Raw genomic sequence first — 18,768 nt, 5'->3', positions numbered from 1 at the left:
TTTTGTAAATACAAAAGACTCCGCGCAAACCTATTAGTGCTGTGACTGTGATGCTGATGTAGGATCGAGATGATTAGACTTTTTAGTACGATTGTTATGTGCGAAAGCCCTCATTGCCTCATGTTGGACTTGAAGAGACACATGTTCTCAGATTTTCACTACTAAGGTAGAACGTGCTAGCAAGCGGAAGCTGGTCGAAAGTAGAATTATGAAATAATCTCAGGCCCCAATGCTAAGCTACCTTAGGCGATGCTTGTAGGATGAGAAGCAGCTTCATCTAAGAGTTCCTCCACTGTTCTGAACTTCAATCCTCTGAAATAATTCTCCCTATGCTCAGCAATCTTCGTAGGAGAGAACGCAAGTGCTTCGCTGTGACCCAAAAATTCATAGACGGCCACCGCCAAGGTTGCGTCACTTTCCTTCGCCACCAACTGCTTGATGCTCTGGGCGAGCGACTTCTTCACGACTTTGTACTCGGGAAACCTGATCTTCACCAGCTCTGAAAGCTCAAGCCAGGTCATTTGCTGACCAGAAACACACGTGAAGTTCTCCCAGGTGGACGGATCATGAGTCAGGAGAACAGCTACAGCCCGAGTTGCATCTTTAGCCGAAGTGAAATCGACCTTCTGAGATCCATTGCCATATAGGGTGAATTCCTTTTTCTCATAGTTCTGAACCCATCGATCGCCGTAATCGGCAAAGTGTCGCTGCGATGCAGGGAGGAGATAGTCAGACATCCATCCTTGGCAGAAGAATGTCCACTTGACCGCATCTTGGTCCCTGAGCTTGTCGAGAATGACGCTAAGGTCATCGCCAACATAGAGGGGCTGATCGGGAACCTCTTCGTAATTGCCAGCCCACACTGAGGGGAGGTATCTTTTGCACTGAGGAGAGGTGCGGCAAGCCTCAAGCATGTCTAGGTGGATGCGCACGAAGTCGGTGGCGTATCCCGTGATGGACGAGATAAGAGCATCGCAATCGGCAAGATGCGGTCGAATACTCTCAAGAGAATAGTCCGTAGTGCGTTGTTCAAGCTTCTTGAAGAAGGGCTTTGGACTGCGAGTCAGGATGACTACATCGTAGTCCTGGTTGCGAAGCGCCTCAACGAGGTATTTGGCAATGTCGCCTGCGCCAGCAACAGCAACCTTCATATTCAAGGATCAGGTGCAAACGAATAGATGGAATGGATTTCTCCAAATGATACAAAGCTCGGACGGGGGGGTTGAACCAGAAGTTGGTAAGGCCTGGTGCGATGGGAAGAGCGTGTTGTTTAGGAAGATACTGGCTTTAAGTACAAGATGTCGGGCTCTTGGAGCACCCCGTCCGATGGACAAAAAGCTTTGATTTTTCAAAGCGGAGGTTGATAGTTACAATTCAATCAAGGTACCCCGCCTTGTTGTCCGTACGTCGGTGTTGCCTCGGTGTCCGGCGGTCGATGAGATCGGGGCGCCTTATTTCTCGGGCTCCCCGCCACGACGGCCCCACTCCATCATTCGGCCCTAGACTGTCGATTTCAAGCGGCCTTCACACGGTCCATTCTGGGACCATCAAAGAAGTCAAACGTTGTCGAATGCGAACTCGTAGTCCTCAAAATACTGGAAGAGACCAGGCTACGTCGCAGAGCTCTTGTCACTTTGCTAAGCTATGTGTAGCGGCTAATTGAAGATCTTCGTAGCCCTTGAAGGCGGCTTGCATGATCAACTTCGCACGGTTGTAGATGGGTTCAGTGGGATGACAGTTATTTTGAAAAGCTGTGCTGATGATAAAGATGGAACTGAAACGGCTCCCTGATCAGAACTGGCTGTGCTTGTCGCCGATGCTTCCGTGGTGGTAGAAGTCTTGGTTTCCAGAAGAGTCGAAAGTCCCGAGATTGACGACAATGCCATTGCCGACGATAGAATTGCAGAGAACGTTAAAGTCGAGACAATAGAAGAGGTTGCGGTAAGAGAGGAAGTGGGCGAGGAAGAAGCTGAAGCGACGGAAGCGGTAGACAGAAATGAGGTCGCCTCAAGCGTTGTGCCCAATTGCGTACTACCTGGAGTGGACCCCGAATTACTTGTTAATTCAAGTCGTTGAGTGGTTGCTAAGTCCAAGCTGTTGGTATTGGTCGACAGGCTTGTAAATGATTCGGCGGAGACAGTCGAGTTTGGAAAGGAACGCGGGGTGCTGATCGCTATTGTTGGTGAAGAATTTCCAGGTATCAGACTGGTAAGCACACCCATTGGTTGACTGCCTGATGGCAAGCTGATGGTGAAAGAAGAAGAAAAGCTGGTCGCGCTACCGATCGTAACTGAAGAGCCAGAAACAGTTGGAAGAAACGACGAGGTCGCCGTGGCAGCACCACTAGTTGATACTGACGTCGAAGAGAAGGAGCTTGGAGGGAACATTTCCGAGCTAATTGTAGTTGATACAAAGGTGATTTTACCGGTAATTATTGGTGCGGCCGTGGTACTGGTATCTGACGCAGGAAGGATTGAAGCAGGCAGGCTTGATGCTGAGGTGGCACCAAGAGAAGCGGGTGTTGAGGAAGTACTGCTAGCAATTGATGGCATGGAGAATGAAGCACTCGAACTGGTTGATTCTGAGTTTGAAGTTGTCGACGATACCTCCGTACCTGAAGTGGCTGTGCTGGAAGTGGAAATACTTGTTGTGGAAGTAGTTCCTGAGGACGACGAAGACGGACTGCTCGAAGTGCTAGACGTGCTCATCGTCAAGGTAGGAGCAGTTGACGAGCTCAGAGATGCGGAGCAAAACGTCGCAGTCCGCGTAGAGGCTGCCCGGATTCCATACACAGAGTACAGGGTAGTGTACATTGCGACGGGACAACCTGCGCTTGATGAAGCCGAGGATGACGCTGTAATCACACCACCACACTTGGGATTGCCGAAGGGCGGATAGGACTCCTGGCAGGTGTATTGGTTACATTGGGTATTCTCCAAGGCCACGGATCCGTCAAAGACGATGGTTGTGCCTGGCTTGGAGCAGTAGCAGGAGGTGTCGATAATGATAGAAAAGTCTCGAGGGATTGCGTTACATCGACGTTGGCAATCGACCGGCCCTGTGCCGCTCCCTTGGTAGATGAGTTGTAGACTGGATAGGTCGGCGAGTGCACCGCAACCCTCATATGCTGAGGGAGGTGACGACCAGAATTGCCCCATTTTGAATATCAGCCAGAAAGGTGCGCATATGAATGTTGTTAGAGGAATATTCAAGTTTAACTACATTACGAGATTCAAAGGGCTTTGCAGTGGCACCATCAGCCTGTTTTGTTTATTCCTTGGTTGCCCTGGAGTCACAAGGAGACTATTCCCTGGCAACTATTAGCCGGTAGTGTTCCAGATTGCGTTCCTAGTGGACAGCAAGATCGAGCCAAGAGTCGTCATGTAAGACAGCCCCATTCCGCAACGGCCCAATCTCATTGAACGATGTCGCTGAGCAGATCTACTAGTGCGTTGCATGTCAGACATTGCCATTGCCGGTCTGATGAATGTACGGCTAGGATGCGACTTTGAATCTTCGGCACGTCTGTCAGCAAAGGCCGAGACAGGCCCACAGGTTTCTCACGATTTGAAGAGATATTCAACATTGTATTTCTTTTCCCACAAGAAAGAAGCCACCATCCGGGACTCAGATTACATCCTGGCTTCGCTGACACTATCATAACTTGCAATTGATAAGATTGTGTCCGGATCTGGCCATCTGTCTCATACAGCGTCGGCTGCTGCAATGTCCTCAGTGTTGAGCCTCAAGCTGTCCTCAAGCGACGTCCATCCAGATCCTTTGAGCCTACGTAATAATTCCTCAGCACGACCAATGGGCTTGACCACAAATGGATACTCTCCCGCAGCATAGTTCTCGTGAAACTTTCTTCCTGGGTTCTGTTTGCGAAGAATGCCCAAAATTTGGTCATAGTTGAACGGCTCCGCAAACCCAAAGATGCGCTCCCCCTTCACATCCGGAAGTACAGCCCCTGCGACGTGCAGGAGGCCGTCGTCTTGCACATCGATAAAGTATTCTGAAGTTCAAGTCAGCCGTTGCACCACGGAGGGTTTCCTGTTCTCAAGACTCACGAGGCATTGAAAGAGTAGGAGGTGAGCGATTGCCGTTCATCAAAGCGGCGGCAATGCCGGACGTCGATGGATGGCCTTGGTTGGCTGGGTCCAAACTCTTACCCAAATTCATGTTAGGAAGTACTGCCTACATCAGCAACAGCCCACAAACAGCCCACAAACAGTCTCAAACGCGCAAGCAACTTACCAGTATTGACAACAATATCAGGTCGCGTTGACTGGTTCTCCTTGTAATACTTCCATACGAAGCGTTCCTGCTCGACCTTGCTGGCCGAGTAAACGATCGCGCCATGGTCCGGACCCCACGGGGCAGGCTTCCATGCAAGTTCCACTGCCTCACTGTTCCAAGACTCCTCCGTGATGACTGAGCCGATCTTATCTTCTGGCAGGTTTTCCTGGAGTGACCCGCTTGGAACAGCCGCAGATGAAGACGACGTCAGCACGAATCGCTTCACACTAGGCTCTTTGTAGGCTGCTTTGATGGCGACCTCTGTGCCTTTGACAGCCAGAGGGATAACTTTGCTTGGATCGGGGTCAAATGTGACAACTGAAGCAACATGTACAAATGCCGAAACGCCTAGTTGAAATGAGCATTTCCTCCCAAGTCTTGCCAGTATCGATCTTACCCTTTACCGCCTCATCATAGGCATTCTCGACGGACATGTCGGGGACGGACAGGAGCTCGAAATTGCCTTTGCCGTAGATCTTGTCGAAATAGGCACTAATCCATGCGTTCTTTTCGGCGTCACGAACTGTTCCTCGGACCTTGAATCCTTGTCGAACGAATTGGTCCGCTACATGTGACCCAATGAGGCCGTTGACGCCAGTGACGAGGACGGTGGAGCCCCTCGCAAGTGCCGGGTTATCGATGGGTGCCATTATCAAGTACGTTGAAGTCGACGTCAGTCGCAGGTTTCTAGATGAGGATATGCAGTTAGAGTGAGCTAAAGGAATGCTGTTGGTGGAATTTCAAGTGAACTGTAGTCGAATGAAAGTTCACTAGGAAGCCTTTTATCATTGAAACATTTGTATGACGATAGTCCGTCTGAACTCTAAGAGATCTCCAATCCAGCGGAAGTTTGAGATAGTTCGGACGCCGCTTACACATCATCATACCGAAACGGCATACAATTGAGCAGCTCGGACTTCGTGGCCCGTTCGGGCAATTAATCGCAAGATGCAGGACAGCGCCGCACGAACGCTCTTTCGCACCAGTTGACATATCGGGATCCTTCCTTGCATGTCTCGGTCGAAGTCTGTCATACGGAGCCCCTTGTCCTTTGAACTGATGGAATAACGATAGCAATTCCACCAGATTCGTCAAGCGCGGTCCAATAGACCATAAGATTCGGTGCGGCATCAACACTGGGGGCCGGGTTGGGCCGCCGTGATTATTCAGCTCGGCCTCCGACATGCCACAACTGTTTGCCTAACACAGGATCGGAGCGGACTTTGCCCCAGAATTTCCCGTTTCAGTGATTGTTAAGTCCGCAGACTGCAGCTGGCCGTCGAATCCTTCTAGAATCCGTACCGTAAGCAGAGAGCTAACACTGAAAGGGAAAGCAATCCCCAAGCGATCCAGGCAAAGCTGCATCCTCCCGCACATGTCCAATCAGGCGCGAGGAATAGTCAGCAATAGCATCCGTCGCATCTACGAGCACAGCAAGCGCGGATCAGGTGTCACGATTGAGACCGATAATTGGTTATGATCAAATCTTTTTAAGGATTGTATGTGAAGAATATTACTTGTCAGGTCCTCCCTCCTAGGGATCGGCCCATCCGATTAAGTACACATATCGAGTCCGACCGAAACGGCAAAACATCTCGAGGTTATCAAATCCACAGGCAGAGACGGTATGGACACCGCGGCTCTGGCTGCCTCACTGGCGGGTATAAAAAGCGACCCGAACAATGTCCAGACAATTCCGGGCAAGTCCGAGGTTAGTAAGTAACACGATAGAAAACATCTACCAGACGTTGCCCTTGGTCTGGGGGCCCTTCTCCTTCTCGAGCTGCTTGAGGTTGATGCGCTTCCAGATGAGGATGCTAGCAACACAGAGGGGGACGAAGCAGGCACCGGCGATGACCATCTTGTGCTGGATGCTGCCATAGGCGCCGACGATGGCGTCGCGGATGGGGTCGCCGTCGGCGTAGGAGAGCTGGACAGTCACGTCGCCGAAGATGGTGGCGGTCTGGTTCTTGGCGTCCTCGGGGAGTCTGTTGTAGATCTCGGTGGGCATGATGTTGTTCCACATAGCACCGGCGACGGTGAAGCCGGTGGTGGAACCGACGGAGCCGAAGAGAGAGAAGATGGCCATGGCGGAGGCAATCTCCTGGTGGGTGACAGCGGACATGACGGAGATCTGGGCGCAGGCGGCGAAGATACCGGTTCCGATACCGTTGAGGAGCTGGAGAACGACGAGGGTTCCGACGCTGGTGCTGGGAGTTCGGTAGGGGATCAGGAGAGCGGTACCCAGAAGCATGAAGGGAACACCAGCGAGGGCAGTGTACTTGAAGTCTCCGGTCAGGCGAATGATGTATCCGAATAGAGGGCCGAAGAAGGAGGAGGCCAGGGAGAAGCAGTTAAGAATGTAACCGGCGTTGGTGATGCTCTGTCTGTGGACAACCAAGAGGTAAGACTGGTAGTAGGTATCCCAGCAGAAGATGGAAAGGAACATAAGGCCGTAGAGGAGACCAGCGCCAATGATGTTCCTGTTCCTCAGGTACTCCCAGGCGATGAAGCTCTTGGGGGTCAAGTACTTCTCCCAGACGTAGAAGGCGGGGACGCAGAGGATTCCGAGAACCAGCATGGCAATGATGTGGGCAGACTTCCAGCCGTGGGCGGCGTACGAGACGATGTTGAAGGGCAACATGAAGAGGGAGAAGGCAGCGGTAAGCAGAATGATACCGACAACTGCGAATAGCCTGTTAGAGATCTCTGGGGCATTCTAGGGGTCTGTTGGGGAGAAACTTACCATCGAACTGGACGAGGTAGTAAAGGAAGCCCTGGAGGTAGGTGCGGTCGGACTTGATCTTCTGGAGCATACCAGCCTTCTCGGCCTTGCGCTGCATGAGGAACATGACGGCGGCGGCAGGGGCGCAGACACCGAGCATGATGATGGCGAAAGCACCGAAGGCCCAGCGGAAGTTAAGGTTGGTGTAGAACAGGTCGGCGATCTTGGGACCGGCGAAGACGACGATGACGTTGGGAGTGCCGTTGATGCCGAACATGATCATACGGTTCTTGAGGGAGGTCATATCGGCGACCATGACGTCGAGGACGAACAGCATACCAAAGTGACCGACGTAGTAGATGGTGTGGGCGGCGACGTAGGTCTCCATGTTCTGGCAGACGGCCTTCATCATGACACCGATGCAAGAGCAGAGAATCATGATCAGGAAGGCCTCCGTGCGACCCCAGATGTCCATGATCTTGGCGATGGTGACCTGGCAACATCCCGACAGGATAGTGGCGAAAACACCGACGATGGAGAGAAGACCGTGCTTGTGGAATGACGAGGTGACGAAGGCGTTGAGGTTGCTCTGAATGGACTGCAGGAGCAAATCGGCGAAGGAGACGATGTAGATCCTTTGAGATAAGGTTAGTCGGCTGTTACCGTCGCCAAGCTGGCTGGGGTGGCAGGATGCGGGCGAGGACTCACAGGACAAACATGCTGATCAGGGTCTTCTTGGTCCAGACGGAGGTGATGGCACGGACGCGCTGGACACCACCCTGGAAGTTTTCGCTCTCAGCGTCGGAGTCGCCCTCCTTGTTGTTGTTGGGGTTGGCGTTGACCTCCTGGACGCCATTGTTGAAGTTGGCGGACTTCTCGATGTCGGAGCCGGTGTCCTGGCGCTGGGCGCCTGCCTCGATGGTGGTCGACATGGTTCTTGAGGGGATTGTCGGTCGCGGTGCGACTATGAACCACAGGACTCAACGGGTTGGCGTTGAGTTGGGTATTAAGGGGTTCTGGGCAAGAAGGAATGGGAAGTTGAAGGCTGAGCGTGCCTGTTGACCTTGCTTGAAGAACCAAGAAGAAGGGAGGGAAAATCCAGATCTCGAAAAGCGAGGGTTCTATCCGCTCTTCTATATTAGAAATGGGCCCTGCCAAGAGGCAGGTGAAAATCCAACCCAAGCCGATGTCGCCCAATCTTTACTTTATCAGATGATCAGATTAGATGCCAAGAGACGAATCAAAGTTCGAAGACCATCGGAGGTATGTTTGGGTTCGTGCTAGCGTAGTGGGATCTTCCAGGCCGGCGACAGCTCAGGTCGGAGGGCCGCGTACTTGGCTGGACCCTCCTCGCGCATGGAATGCCTAGCTAATAAACCAACCGTTCATACCCGAAATGTGAAAAGATCAGCCAATGCATCGGCTTATCCCTGGACAAAAAACTTCAGAAGAAAGTGGCGTGAAGGGATGAAGGAGCTCTGAGGGGGCACCAGGTCTCCATGTTGCCCTCTGGTCGGGCCGTCGACAGGTCGACGCGGTGGGGTTGGAGCGAGGATGGTGTCTGCCGGCCCCTGGTCATATCTCATCAAAGTCTGTTCATTGCTGGGTTTGACTTCTGCAGGTCGCTGCATTGCAACCCCCGAGACGCAACTAGAGAGACACGGCTGAAGCTGGTCGACAGATACCCAGGTGAGGTTCACATGTTTGTGAGCCAAGACTGCCAACGAGAACATCATCAGCATCAGTCCAGTCTTGTCGTGTCTGTCCGTCGATGAACCCCAGAGAAGCTAGCGGGCAGAAGGGTTTTTTTTTTTCCCTCAACACTTGGCTGCAGGGAGTATCGCCGGTGCCATGGGTAGCTGGCAGGGAAATGTCTCCCACATACCCGTAAGCTAAGCAAAAACCCCCCACTCGAGCGGGTTTATTATCCATGAACAATCGTGTTCTGCAAGCCCACCGGCCAGTGCTGGTGACACCGACAAGGATCCTTGCAGAAATTAGCCTGTCACCTTTCTGGCAACCAATCATGGCCGATACCCGCAAGCAAAAGTCAACGTTACCCATGCAGACCGGGACGCACATGGCGGCAAGTGGGAACGCAAAGAAGCTAAGAAGTGGTGGGAGGTCTCGCATTTTTGCCTCCCGGCCTGCCTCTGGTCTGGGTAAAGGATTGCCATCTGGACTGAGCTAGAGGCGAAACCAGGCCATGATGGACCATGCGCTGATCTGCTGGTGTCTTGATCCGGGTGCTTGGCTACCATTTGGATCGAGACGAACGTTGGGGTTCCCGAGGCTTTATCAGGCCGCTTGAGCCATCCGATGGCCGTTGCTGGCGAGCTCGAAAGCCCGCGCTGGGGTGCTGGTGCTGGTCCAGAGGCACCCTCCGATCGAGGTTACCTTCTCCAACAAGCTGCTGTGCCACCCGCTTCCCGAGTCATAGAAGGCTGATGGTGGGCAGAGACGACGGCTGACGTGGCTCGTTGGTTGTGCTCTGGTGTGGCTACCTCCGCGTGAGTTATTTTGAAGCCTTCCTTCAATCTAACGATTCTTTTTTTATGTGTCAACGTCGTCGTTGACGAAGTGCAAGTCGGAGGCCCCCACGATGGACTCCTATTATTTCACGGACGACGGACAGCAAGCGACATTGAGTCCGTCGGCCGTCAATGCAAACACATAAAGCAGGGGGGGACGACACCAACCAAGAGAAATATCAAGACGCTCACTGGCCGACGACAGGTCTGTCAGCTCAGGCTGTGCCTTCTAGGTGAGCGAGGTGGGTTCTGGACCAACTCTGCCCTGGTCAGCGAAACCAACCAACTCGTTGGTTACTTGAAGTGGAAAACAACCCCGACGGGGACAGTCTCCGTAAATCAATAGGCCGGACGAAAAGAGCTGCGCGTCGAGACACTTTCGACACCCTTGGAGAGAAAATCTCTTCGCCACAACCGCTCAACGCGACGGTCATCTCGAGCTTCACTGTGACTGGATCGGAGGTAACGAGAAGGGCCGTCGAAATATCGGTTTTACTGAGACATATTCCGAGGGCAAGTCCTCACGAGACCACTGAGTCAAGACCAACAAAGACCGCCAAAAGCCCACGAAATCCCACTCAGCGAGCTAGACTAAACAGCTGAAGGATTTCTTACGCACGAAAGCGCATGTTCGACGACGACACCAAGATATCTCATGCCGTATTGACCCTGTTCAACTCTGAAATCGCGACAGACCACAGAATTTTGCCCTCTTCGCAGAGCCTCTGCTGACCTGCCTCCAGGTAGCCAGACTGAGACCAACGGAAAACTCCGGCCATTGCTCCGGCTAAAGCTCCCCTCTACGAACGCGCGATTTTACCAACGGCACGCCGATCGGTTTCGGCGCTCAACAGACGGGTACTCGGCAACGGCGCTTTTGACGCAGGACAATCGCGGCATCTCGATTGGCAACGGAGCACAGTCGCCTCTTCAGCAGCAACGACTGAGTTGTGCATCGCGATATTGACACTTGCAGCGAATTTTTGCTCTTCTTGGAAAGAGGCGAAATTTGCGGCGCGATGTAGTGTCTTGCTTTTGGGGCCTACGAGAATGCGGGATCCGTACCAGCAGGCTGGCACGATATTCCTTTTCTCGTGACTTGTCTATCCGCCCGATCTAATTGCTGACACTGGGTCTTCTTCTTCTGAGACCGATGTGAGGCCCAGCAACTTGGGCAGCGAGACTAAGAAAGCGTTCCGATGCTCTGAGACACAAGCACTCGACTTGTCAGGCCGGACACTTCCCATGTGCGTTGCATGAAGAACCGGGCCTTGCCACAACTGAGGCAGGCATGTAGTCTTTGTCGGCATTCTCCATGTTATGTTTGCCACGATCACGCCTCAGATGTCACTTGAAGACAACTGGAGTTTTCAGCTGTCGGTCCGTAGGTGCATTTTGCATTTAAGCCTCTGAAGCGCGTCTGGCGGGCAAATCGGGGACCAACTGCCTAAAGGAGAAGTTTGATGAAGCCGCATGCTCCAGTGCTGAGCGAAACCTGCCAGTCTTGAAGTCGTAGCGATTAATTGGGCAGGACCGAGGCTCAAGCAAGTTGTTCGATGATACGGTATCATCACTTGGACCACGAAGCAAGGACTTCCCGCTTCCGAGATGCAGTGACGCGCAAGCCCATTTAATGCTGCTATATTGCGGCATCGTGATAAATTTTCTTGGTTTCTTTTTTTGACTTCAGCACGAATTTGAGCGCCGATCGGTTTTATTTAGTTACGTCGGTCATCGAGCAGTTGACCGAGCTGAACTGTGCACTTTTGCAACCAAAATCATAAAACTATGACAAACGCCTCGTGAAGATCGACTTCAACGAAAGAATAGAAACTGAATCTCTGTAATGACGCTGATCTCAAGAGGACTTCTATGTCGTACAAGATGGTTCACATCAATCCACTTGAGACTGTATTTAGGATTGAACAGAAGTCACGGTCACATTCATCCTCTGCGGCCGAATCATCGAGTGCAATCCCAAGAATATGGAAACTGTCCCCTGAGAGACCCTTCGCATTGACCTCTCATCAAACTCTGCATTCATTCTGCTTCATGGCTGAACGATGTTGGAGGAAAGGGGAATCTTGGCCGTGACAGGCCACATCCGATATCGGGACCAGAGAACTCTCTGCATCCAAACGCCTTGTACTACGTGAAGAACGTTTGGCTAAGCTTCGTTCATCAGATGAGAATCTTGATGTAGATTCATCCCGCGATATGTCAAACTACAGTGCAGACTGACTGTTGGAGGACCCTTGTGGACAGGTCAATATGACACGTAAATTGCCAAGGCGCTGACACTTCCTGGAGGAGCGCAAAAACACTTGTAATAGCACCTCGAAGTACATGACCAAGGCACGAGACCTCCTTGGCCAAGCCACATGCGTGAGCACTTGCCCCCGAAAAAGGTAGTTCAAGACGTCTCAATTCTTTAGAGTGTGGCTAGTCAGTCACGTAGTCTTGGCAATGGAGAAAGATCTAATCACGATAATCAGTAAGTAGAGAACTGGACCTGCAGAGGGAGGGTCCTGTAGGGCTGCACAGAAGTCCCCAAAAATAACGAAGGCCGCGAGACAAAAAAGAAAAAGATGGGATGAATGCGGCGATTGTCATACCCACGGGCATCACCCACCGAAGCACCGTCTGCAGGTCCCGTTTATTACCAGGCATGCGGAATGAGGGGACGAGGAGCGCGGCCAGAGGAGCGACCACGCGGGTGAAGGGTGAAGCGGAGCGCGGCTGTCACTCTGCGAGGAGACTGCGTTGCAGCGGATCCGGGCATAGGCGAGGGAGGACTCAGAGGCGAGAGTCTCCCAAGATGGCCGAGAACTTGGCCCGGGTTAAACCGGATTCGCGGTGGGGTTCTTCGGGGTTCATTCGGGAAGAAGACGAGAAGGCGTTGCCGATCAGGGTAAAGCCTGCTCCCGCTCGCTCGCATCCTTCGCCCTTCTTTTCCACTCTCTTTCTCTTCTTCGTGTCTTGGTCCAATGCAACCGAATTTTAGTCATCGCGTCTCTTCACTTCGAGGTATCGGGATATCCATAAGCCGATGGTCAGCAAGTGGTCATCATTTGCTATCCCTATCTAGCAAAATTTTCAGAGGGTATTCCAGACGGTGCCGGCTTCTTGGCATGTAATTGTGGAAACTTACCCAATTAGGTCTCGCGATTTGTGCTTGCCGATGGACGAGATGCTGCAGGAATCTAGCTTCAAAAGATTCTCTAGTTCATGGAGAATCTCATTGAATTTATATCATTCCAGAAACCAAGACTCTTCATGTTCGTGTTACGCAAACTATCCACAACAGTGTTTTGCTCTTTGGTGACATCTCAGTCTTCGGGCAACTGTCGACGCCCCGGGCAAAGCCTGTGCCGCAGAAGCCTGTGGCAGTGTGAAAAACATGCAGGATATGCTCAGACCACGCAAATCAAGTCGCGTGCCACAGGTCTCCGGGATGATTAAGCTCAAAGGGAATTGCACGCTGAGCCTCAATCGGAAGAAATAGCCGGTATCTTGATAATCGGCAAGCCACTTCCAGGCGCGCTCGACGATGACTGGCCCAAAAGATCTTTTGGGTCTTCGGACTAGCTCCGCCGTCACATCATGAGGTTATTTCCTCCACGTCTCCTCGGCCCGGGTTGCATCAAGAATCTTCCCGCGTGCCGTCTTGGCTCTCCAATTTAGCCTTACGAGGCCCTGGATTTGTTCCGCCCGCGGGACGCGACGTTGCAGTTTTCGTGCTGTCATGGGCGGAATTCCGGAGCACTGACTACGTTTAAGGAATGTGGTTGGCGACTGGCAGTCTTCCTCTCCTGATCGGTGTCCTTTTCCGTGTCGCCTCGACCGAAATGTCGACTCAGAACCCTCACGCTAAATACGGCCGGTCCCATAAGCTGACGCCAGTATCCGGTGCCGTGAACCCGGACGTTGTGGGTCTAATGAGGATTGGCGGCAACGCCGACTTACACGGGAGCGCGCCAGGATCATCGTGGGTTGGAGCTCGGGGTGGAATAAAAGTCTGATAATCGCCCATCTAATCTCATCTAATCTGTAGTCTGTCTCGACACCGTGCTTGGCATTCAGCATTCCCAGACAACCGACCATGGCAAGCCCCGAGGGGAACCGCAAGACGGTGAACGAAACCGTCGTCGACGAGCCCGAGCCCGTGAGCCCAACGAACACCATTGAAGAGGTCAAGCGCTCTTCCGGTATGGTCAATGCTTCTCCCACATGCCAAGGATTGTTATCTAAAAGATCTTATCAGATGAATCTAGTGCCCCGAGCCAAGATGTTCTCTACGCGGCCGGCGTTGGCCTGAGACCTGACGAACCTTCCTTGCCATGCCTCACTCTTCGCATGTGGATTATCGGTATCGGCTTCTGTCTTTTGGGCAGCGGCGTCAACACTCTCTACACGTTCCGGTTCCCGTCGATTACCCTGTCACAGTCTGCAATTCAGTTCTTGGCATACCCGGTTGGAAAGGCTTGGGAGTTTGTGGTACCAGATTGGGGTTTCAATGTCAGAGGCAATCGCTACAGTCTCAACCCGGGACCATTCAACTACAAGGTTGGTTTGCTCATCACCTGATGTTTCACAAATGACACCAATACTAATCGAAACAACAGGAGAACATCCTCATCTATATTATGGCCAACCTCAGTTTCCTCACTCGACTTAGCGCGGACGTCTTGACCGAACAGCGAGTTTTCTACGGATACGAAGCAGGGTGGGGTTTTGAACTTACAGTAACTCTGGCCACGATCTTATTTGGATTTGCCCTGGCTGGACTGTGCCGCTCCTTGGTAGTTGAGCCTGTTGGCTTGTTGTGGCCTGGTGTCCTTGGCAACACTGCCCTGAATGCTGCGCTACACTCCAGCAGAGAGGAAGACGAGACAGAGTATGTTCTGTTTCTACTCTCAGATAACATATCTAACGTTTATTCTTCAACAGGACCAAGTGGACAGCCTCGAGATACAAATTCTTCATGTTTGCCTTTGTCGCGTCTTTCTGCTGGTACTGGTTCCCCGACTTCATCTTTCCTGCATTGGGGTACTTCACCTGGGTCTGCTGGATTGCGCCCAACAACGCCGTGGTAAACCAAGTCTTTGGAATGAAGAGCGGAATTGGTCTGCTACCTTTTACGTTCGATTGTAAGTTGGCAATCGGTGACAAGTAAGGTCATGCTGCTGACTTAATCCAGGGAGTCAAATTGCCTACATTGGGTCGCCACTGGTTGTGCCCACCTGGGCTATCCTGAACGTCCTTGCGTCCTTGGTCTTCTGGATCTACATCATCTCACCAGCTCTCTACTACTCAAACACTTGGGAGTCAGCTTACTACCCCATCCAGAGCAATTCAATCTACGACAAGAATGGAAAGACATATAATGTCTCCCGGGTCATCGACAAGAAACACGGCTTCACTTTCAACGACACCAAGTACGAAGCCTACTCTGATGTGAGCACACCCCTGACGCCGCTTCTGAAACTGCGCCGCTAATCATTGTAACCACCCAGATTTACCTCCCGGTCACGTATGCCCTCAACACCTTCGGTCTGTGCTTCGCCACCATCGCTTCTCTCTTTGTCTGGCTGTTCCTCGAGAAACGCAGAAGCATCGCCGCAGCTTTCAGAGCTTCTCCACTGCCCGCTCTTTTCGGTCGCAAGACCGCGCCTCGAGACAACCCTCAGCCTTTGTATGGGGCTGTGCCAATCTTCTGGTATTGGACGGTGGCTGCCCTCGCTCTTGGGTTTGGCATTTTCGCCTGCGAGTTCTATCCCGTTCAGCTGCGATGGTACGGAGTCATTCTGTCTTTCGTTGTCTCTGCGGTCTTCTTCATCCCCGTGAGTTCCACTCTTCGTAACTACCGTATGGTTTCAGTGTTGACAGAAGTTTGCAGCTTGCCTGGGTCTACGCCACCACCAACATGAAGATTCAAATCGACATCTTTTGCCGAATCGTCGCCGGCTATATTTGGGAGGGCAAGGTGCTTGCTAACATCTGGTTCTTTAACTTGGGATACATCTCGGGTATCAAAGGGTTGGCATTTGCTCAAGATCTCAAGCTTGGAATTTACTGCAATGTGAGAGCTTGCATTTTCCCACACCTTCTCCAGCCAGGCTAAAATTTGCGCAGATTCCACCAAGACAACTTTTCCTCGTCCAGGCAGTTGGCCTCGTCATCGGAAGTCTGGGGCAAGTTTCAGTCCTCAACTGGGCTCTCAACCACATCCCCGACATCTGCTCGACCACCGCACCCAACGGCTTCACCTGCCCCTTTTCTCGAACCCATTTTAACACCAGCATGGTATGGGGAGCAGTCGGCCCTCGCCGCTTCTTCGCAGAGGGGGCCATGTACCGCAACCTACTTTGGTTTTTCCTCGTCGGTGCGGTCTTGCCGGTGATTGTCTATGTTCTGCGAAAGAAGGTCTTCCCGAACGCCACATGGCTCAAGAAGGTCCATGTGCCCTTGTTCCTCGGCGCACTCAACTACATTCCTCCGGCGTCTGGCACAAACTATGGCAGCTGGGCGATCGTGGGACTCCTGTTCGGGCTGCTCATCAAGAGAAGACAGAGAGATTGGTGGAGGCGGTACAACTTCGTGCTCAGTTCTGCGCTGGACTGCTCCGTTGCCATCGCTGGTATTGTTATCTTTTTTGCGCTGTTCTACACCGGGGCGTCGAAGAAGTTTAGCTGGTGGGGAACGGACGTTTACAAGGTATGATCCCGAATTCTTTTCAGGATCAAAATGCGGTATACTAACTAACTATGTGTTGCAGAACACTTGCGACTGGAAGAGCTGTACCTACCTCGAGAGATCTACCACAAAATCTGCCTGAATGTATTGAAAGAAGAGCTTTCAGCTCGAGCCTCCTCTTACTAAAGCGGATGCTGCCGAGTATTGTGTAAAAAGGGGATGGAGAATCCTATACCGCCATATGTCAAGTCTAGAACAGTTAGATAGTCGATACCCATGTATTAATCTGAAGTAATCTGTCGCAATAAAATCGGGTGTAATATGCATTCTTCTGTACAGGTCCAGCGACTCGGCTCCAAGCGTGCACGCACGAAAACACCGTGGGCATGCAGGCGATATTGCCGTTCTGGCCATCAGTCGTCCCTCGAGAGCAACGTGTCATTACTCAGCGGGAGTGCAGTTGGCATTCCCAGATAGGGCTCGGAGAATGAGTTTGCTTTCGGCCCTAACAAATGCGAAGCTATCCGCTTCACCAGGGGATACTACCAGGCGGCCGGGCTGCTACACGTCATGGTGGGGCTTGAAGAGTTAAGGCGTTGATGGAGCTGGTATGCTAGATCGGTGTTTGGTTTGATAAGACATTTTTATTCTGATGCCACGTTGGCACTGGGGAAGCGACGGCAAACAAGGCAGCCCGAAACCTTAAGCACCCGACGAACACGAAGAGGGTTTTCCTGCGGCTACTAGGGTGGTTCTTGAGGGAGGGCGTCCAACTACTTACTGCAATCTTCCTGCAAAAGGTTGATCATCAACATCCTGTAGTCCCACAGCTCTCTCAATAGGAAATGAAGCAGACGAGAGTTTAGAGAGCGGCAAAGCTTTTGCCGAGCTACACAATGTCTCTATCTCCAACACAAGAGTATGTTACAGGATCACAGGATCACGTACCGACACAGCCAAAACAAGAAGCAGGAAAAGTGGTCAAAACAGTACCACAAAGCCGTATCATTCTCTTCGTGGATAGCTCTCAAGGGACGAACGGAGCTATGGGATCTGGCTTTGTCGTCTATCAAGACTCCAAACGCATAGCGCAAGGCTGTGAACGGCTCGGGTTAGGAGAGGTTGTCGACGCCGAAGTGGAGGAAGCAAGAGCAGGACTACACCAGGCTCTACGTAGTCACCAAAGCCAGCCAACTCACCTATGCACTGACAACAGCAACGTCAACGGCATCAGCATTCACTTACGTCGCGGCGTCATAAGGTCTATGTGTTTACCATAGTCTCTATAGAATACCAGCAGCGCTAAGTAAAGCCTCCAAGAACCACCAAGCTCGGCACCTAATACGCCACATGTATGGGTTCGGCATCATCATTAACCACGGCCTAGATCCTTGGACTATCCGGCGCGTCGCTATCAGCATTCACTTGTTCACTCCTTAGGTCACTAGGATCAAACGTACCTCATAACCGGGAGGGCACGGCGTGATGCAGTTCCAAAAGCCGTCACCGTATCCGTGACACTCGTACTCGCCGTCGTCATTTGCAGTTGTGATGGGCTTGCTGCAGGGCGGGAGGTCCATCTTGCCTTGGGCGTTACCCTTCCACCTCGCGCAGCCCATGCAGGCGCCGTACTGTTCACCCGGGGCGGTGCACTGGCGCGCGCAGCGGCTGCTGCAACCGGACACGTCGTCAACGCTGTAGTCTGCAAAGAGCCAGGCGAAGTCGCCGGGGGAGAGATTTCGGTTCGATGAGAAGCCTGGGGAGCAGGCTTGGGCGAATGGTGCGCTTGCGCAGAGCACAGCGGCGGCGACGGTTGCTGTAAGACGCATTTTTGTTGGTGTGTGTATCAGCCTGGGAGAGTCTTGGGGGTGGGGTGTGGATTCGGAGTTTGGAAAATCACGAGATTTGAGAGACTTTTGACTGTAGGAAGAGCAGAAATGCAAGGATATGTGCACTACACCAAGTGCCAGCGGTGGTTGATACCGTTAGCAGCCATTTCCACGGAGTCCCGCTCATTTGACATTTTACAATATGAGAATCTCGGGGTTGGCTTGCCCTCTTGAATGGGTTTTGCGGATGCAGGCGGAGAAAGAGAAGACGTCGAGCAGAAAAGCTTTATTCCCTATACCCACATTCGGAATTTGAGAGTCGAGGTTATTTAAATGTGATTAATCTCCCGGCCTCCTCGGCTTGGTTCTCAGAGACTAAGGTCCCAGTATCCTTGCCATGCCAGTGCCTCTTCAAGCAATTAGCGTCTATTTACTTGCTCTGCCTGGAGGAAACCATAGATTTCAGCATTGCTTCGGACTTGCAATGAATGTTGAGCTCCCTGCGACAGGGACCTCATCCTTTTCCCAGTTGCCACCTGATACAGAGCTGGTAAACGCCAAAGCTATCTAAAATTTTGACAGTAATAGCCAAGGCGTTCTTTATTCAAGTCGGCTTCGGAAGCACAGCAATGCATTGTATGACCGACCCTTTGCTATTGTATGTTTGGAGATGGTCTCATAGTGCTAT

General features: G+C 52.1%; 6 protein-coding genes across 6 annotated transcripts; 2 read left to right on the top strand and 4 right to left on the bottom strand.

The window, feature by feature from the left end:
* Nucleotides 1-242: 242 nt before the first annotated feature.
* On the bottom strand, nt 243-1,151 carry swnR-0 (Oxidoreductase swnR; the record flags this gene model as incomplete). Its single annotated transcript, XM_032036892.1, has 1 exon — nt 243-1,151. One exon carries the CDS (start codon nt 1,149-1,151, stop codon nt 243-245), a length of 909 nt encoding a protein of 302 aa, XP_031884254.1.
* Nucleotides 1,152-2,247: 1,096 nt separating this feature from the next.
* CGGC5_v000314 (uncharacterized protein) lies at nt 2,248-2,898 on the top strand (the record flags this gene model as incomplete). Its single annotated transcript, XM_032036891.1, has 1 exon — nt 2,248-2,898. The coding sequence occupies one exon, from the start codon at nt 2,248-2,250 to the stop codon at nt 2,896-2,898; it is 651 nt and encodes a 216-aa protein (XP_031884255.1).
* Nucleotides 2,899-3,704: 806 nt separating this feature from the next.
* Nucleotides 3,705-4,949, bottom strand: ALD2-2 (Aldehyde reductase 2; the record flags this gene model as incomplete). Its single annotated transcript, XM_032036889.1, has 4 exons — nt 3,705-4,015; nt 4,071-4,193; nt 4,258-4,647; nt 4,697-4,949. The coding sequence occupies 4 exons, from the start codon at nt 4,947-4,949 to the stop codon at nt 3,705-3,707; spliced, it is 1,077 nt and encodes a 358-aa protein (XP_031884326.1).
* A 1,088-nt stretch (nt 4,950-6,037) lies between these two features.
* On the bottom strand, nt 6,038-7,956 carry MFS1-1 (MFS siderochrome iron transporter 1; the record flags this gene model as incomplete). Its single annotated transcript, XM_032036888.1, has 3 exons — nt 6,038-6,984; nt 7,046-7,659; nt 7,733-7,956. The coding sequence occupies 3 exons, from the start codon at nt 7,954-7,956 to the stop codon at nt 6,038-6,040; spliced, it is 1,785 nt and encodes a 594-aa protein (XP_031884325.1).
* A 5,701-nt stretch (nt 7,957-13,657) lies between these two features.
* Nucleotides 13,658-16,393, top strand: isp4-4 (Sexual differentiation process protein isp4; the record flags this gene model as incomplete). The annotated part of the gene is made up of 9 exons (XM_032036887.1): nt 13,658-13,763; nt 13,820-14,121; nt 14,181-14,452; nt 14,506-14,705; nt 14,756-15,012; nt 15,072-15,398; nt 15,455-15,637; nt 15,691-16,272; nt 16,334-16,393. The coding sequence occupies 9 exons, from the start codon at nt 13,658-13,660 to the stop codon at nt 16,391-16,393; spliced, it is 2,289 nt and encodes a 762-aa protein (XP_031884324.1).
* Nucleotides 16,394-17,623: 1,230 nt separating this feature from the next.
* On the bottom strand, nt 17,624-18,080 carry CGGC5_v000310 (uncharacterized protein; the record flags this gene model as incomplete). The annotated part of the gene is made up of 2 exons (XM_032036886.1): nt 17,624-17,647; nt 17,712-18,080. 2 exons carry the CDS (start codon nt 18,078-18,080, stop codon nt 17,624-17,626), a joined length of 393 nt encoding a protein of 130 aa, XP_031884323.1.
* Nucleotides 18,081-18,768: the final 688 nt, after the last annotated feature.

The sequence above is a fragment of the Colletotrichum fructicola genome, assembly GCF_000319635.2.
Source record: "Colletotrichum fructicola Nara gc5 chromosome Unknown KSG_Nara_v1_contig01, whole genome shotgun sequence".
Taxonomy (NCBI): domain Eukaryota; kingdom Fungi; phylum Ascomycota; class Sordariomycetes; order Glomerellales; family Glomerellaceae; genus Colletotrichum; species Colletotrichum fructicola.
This window is presented reverse-complemented; position numbering and strand designations above follow the sequence as displayed.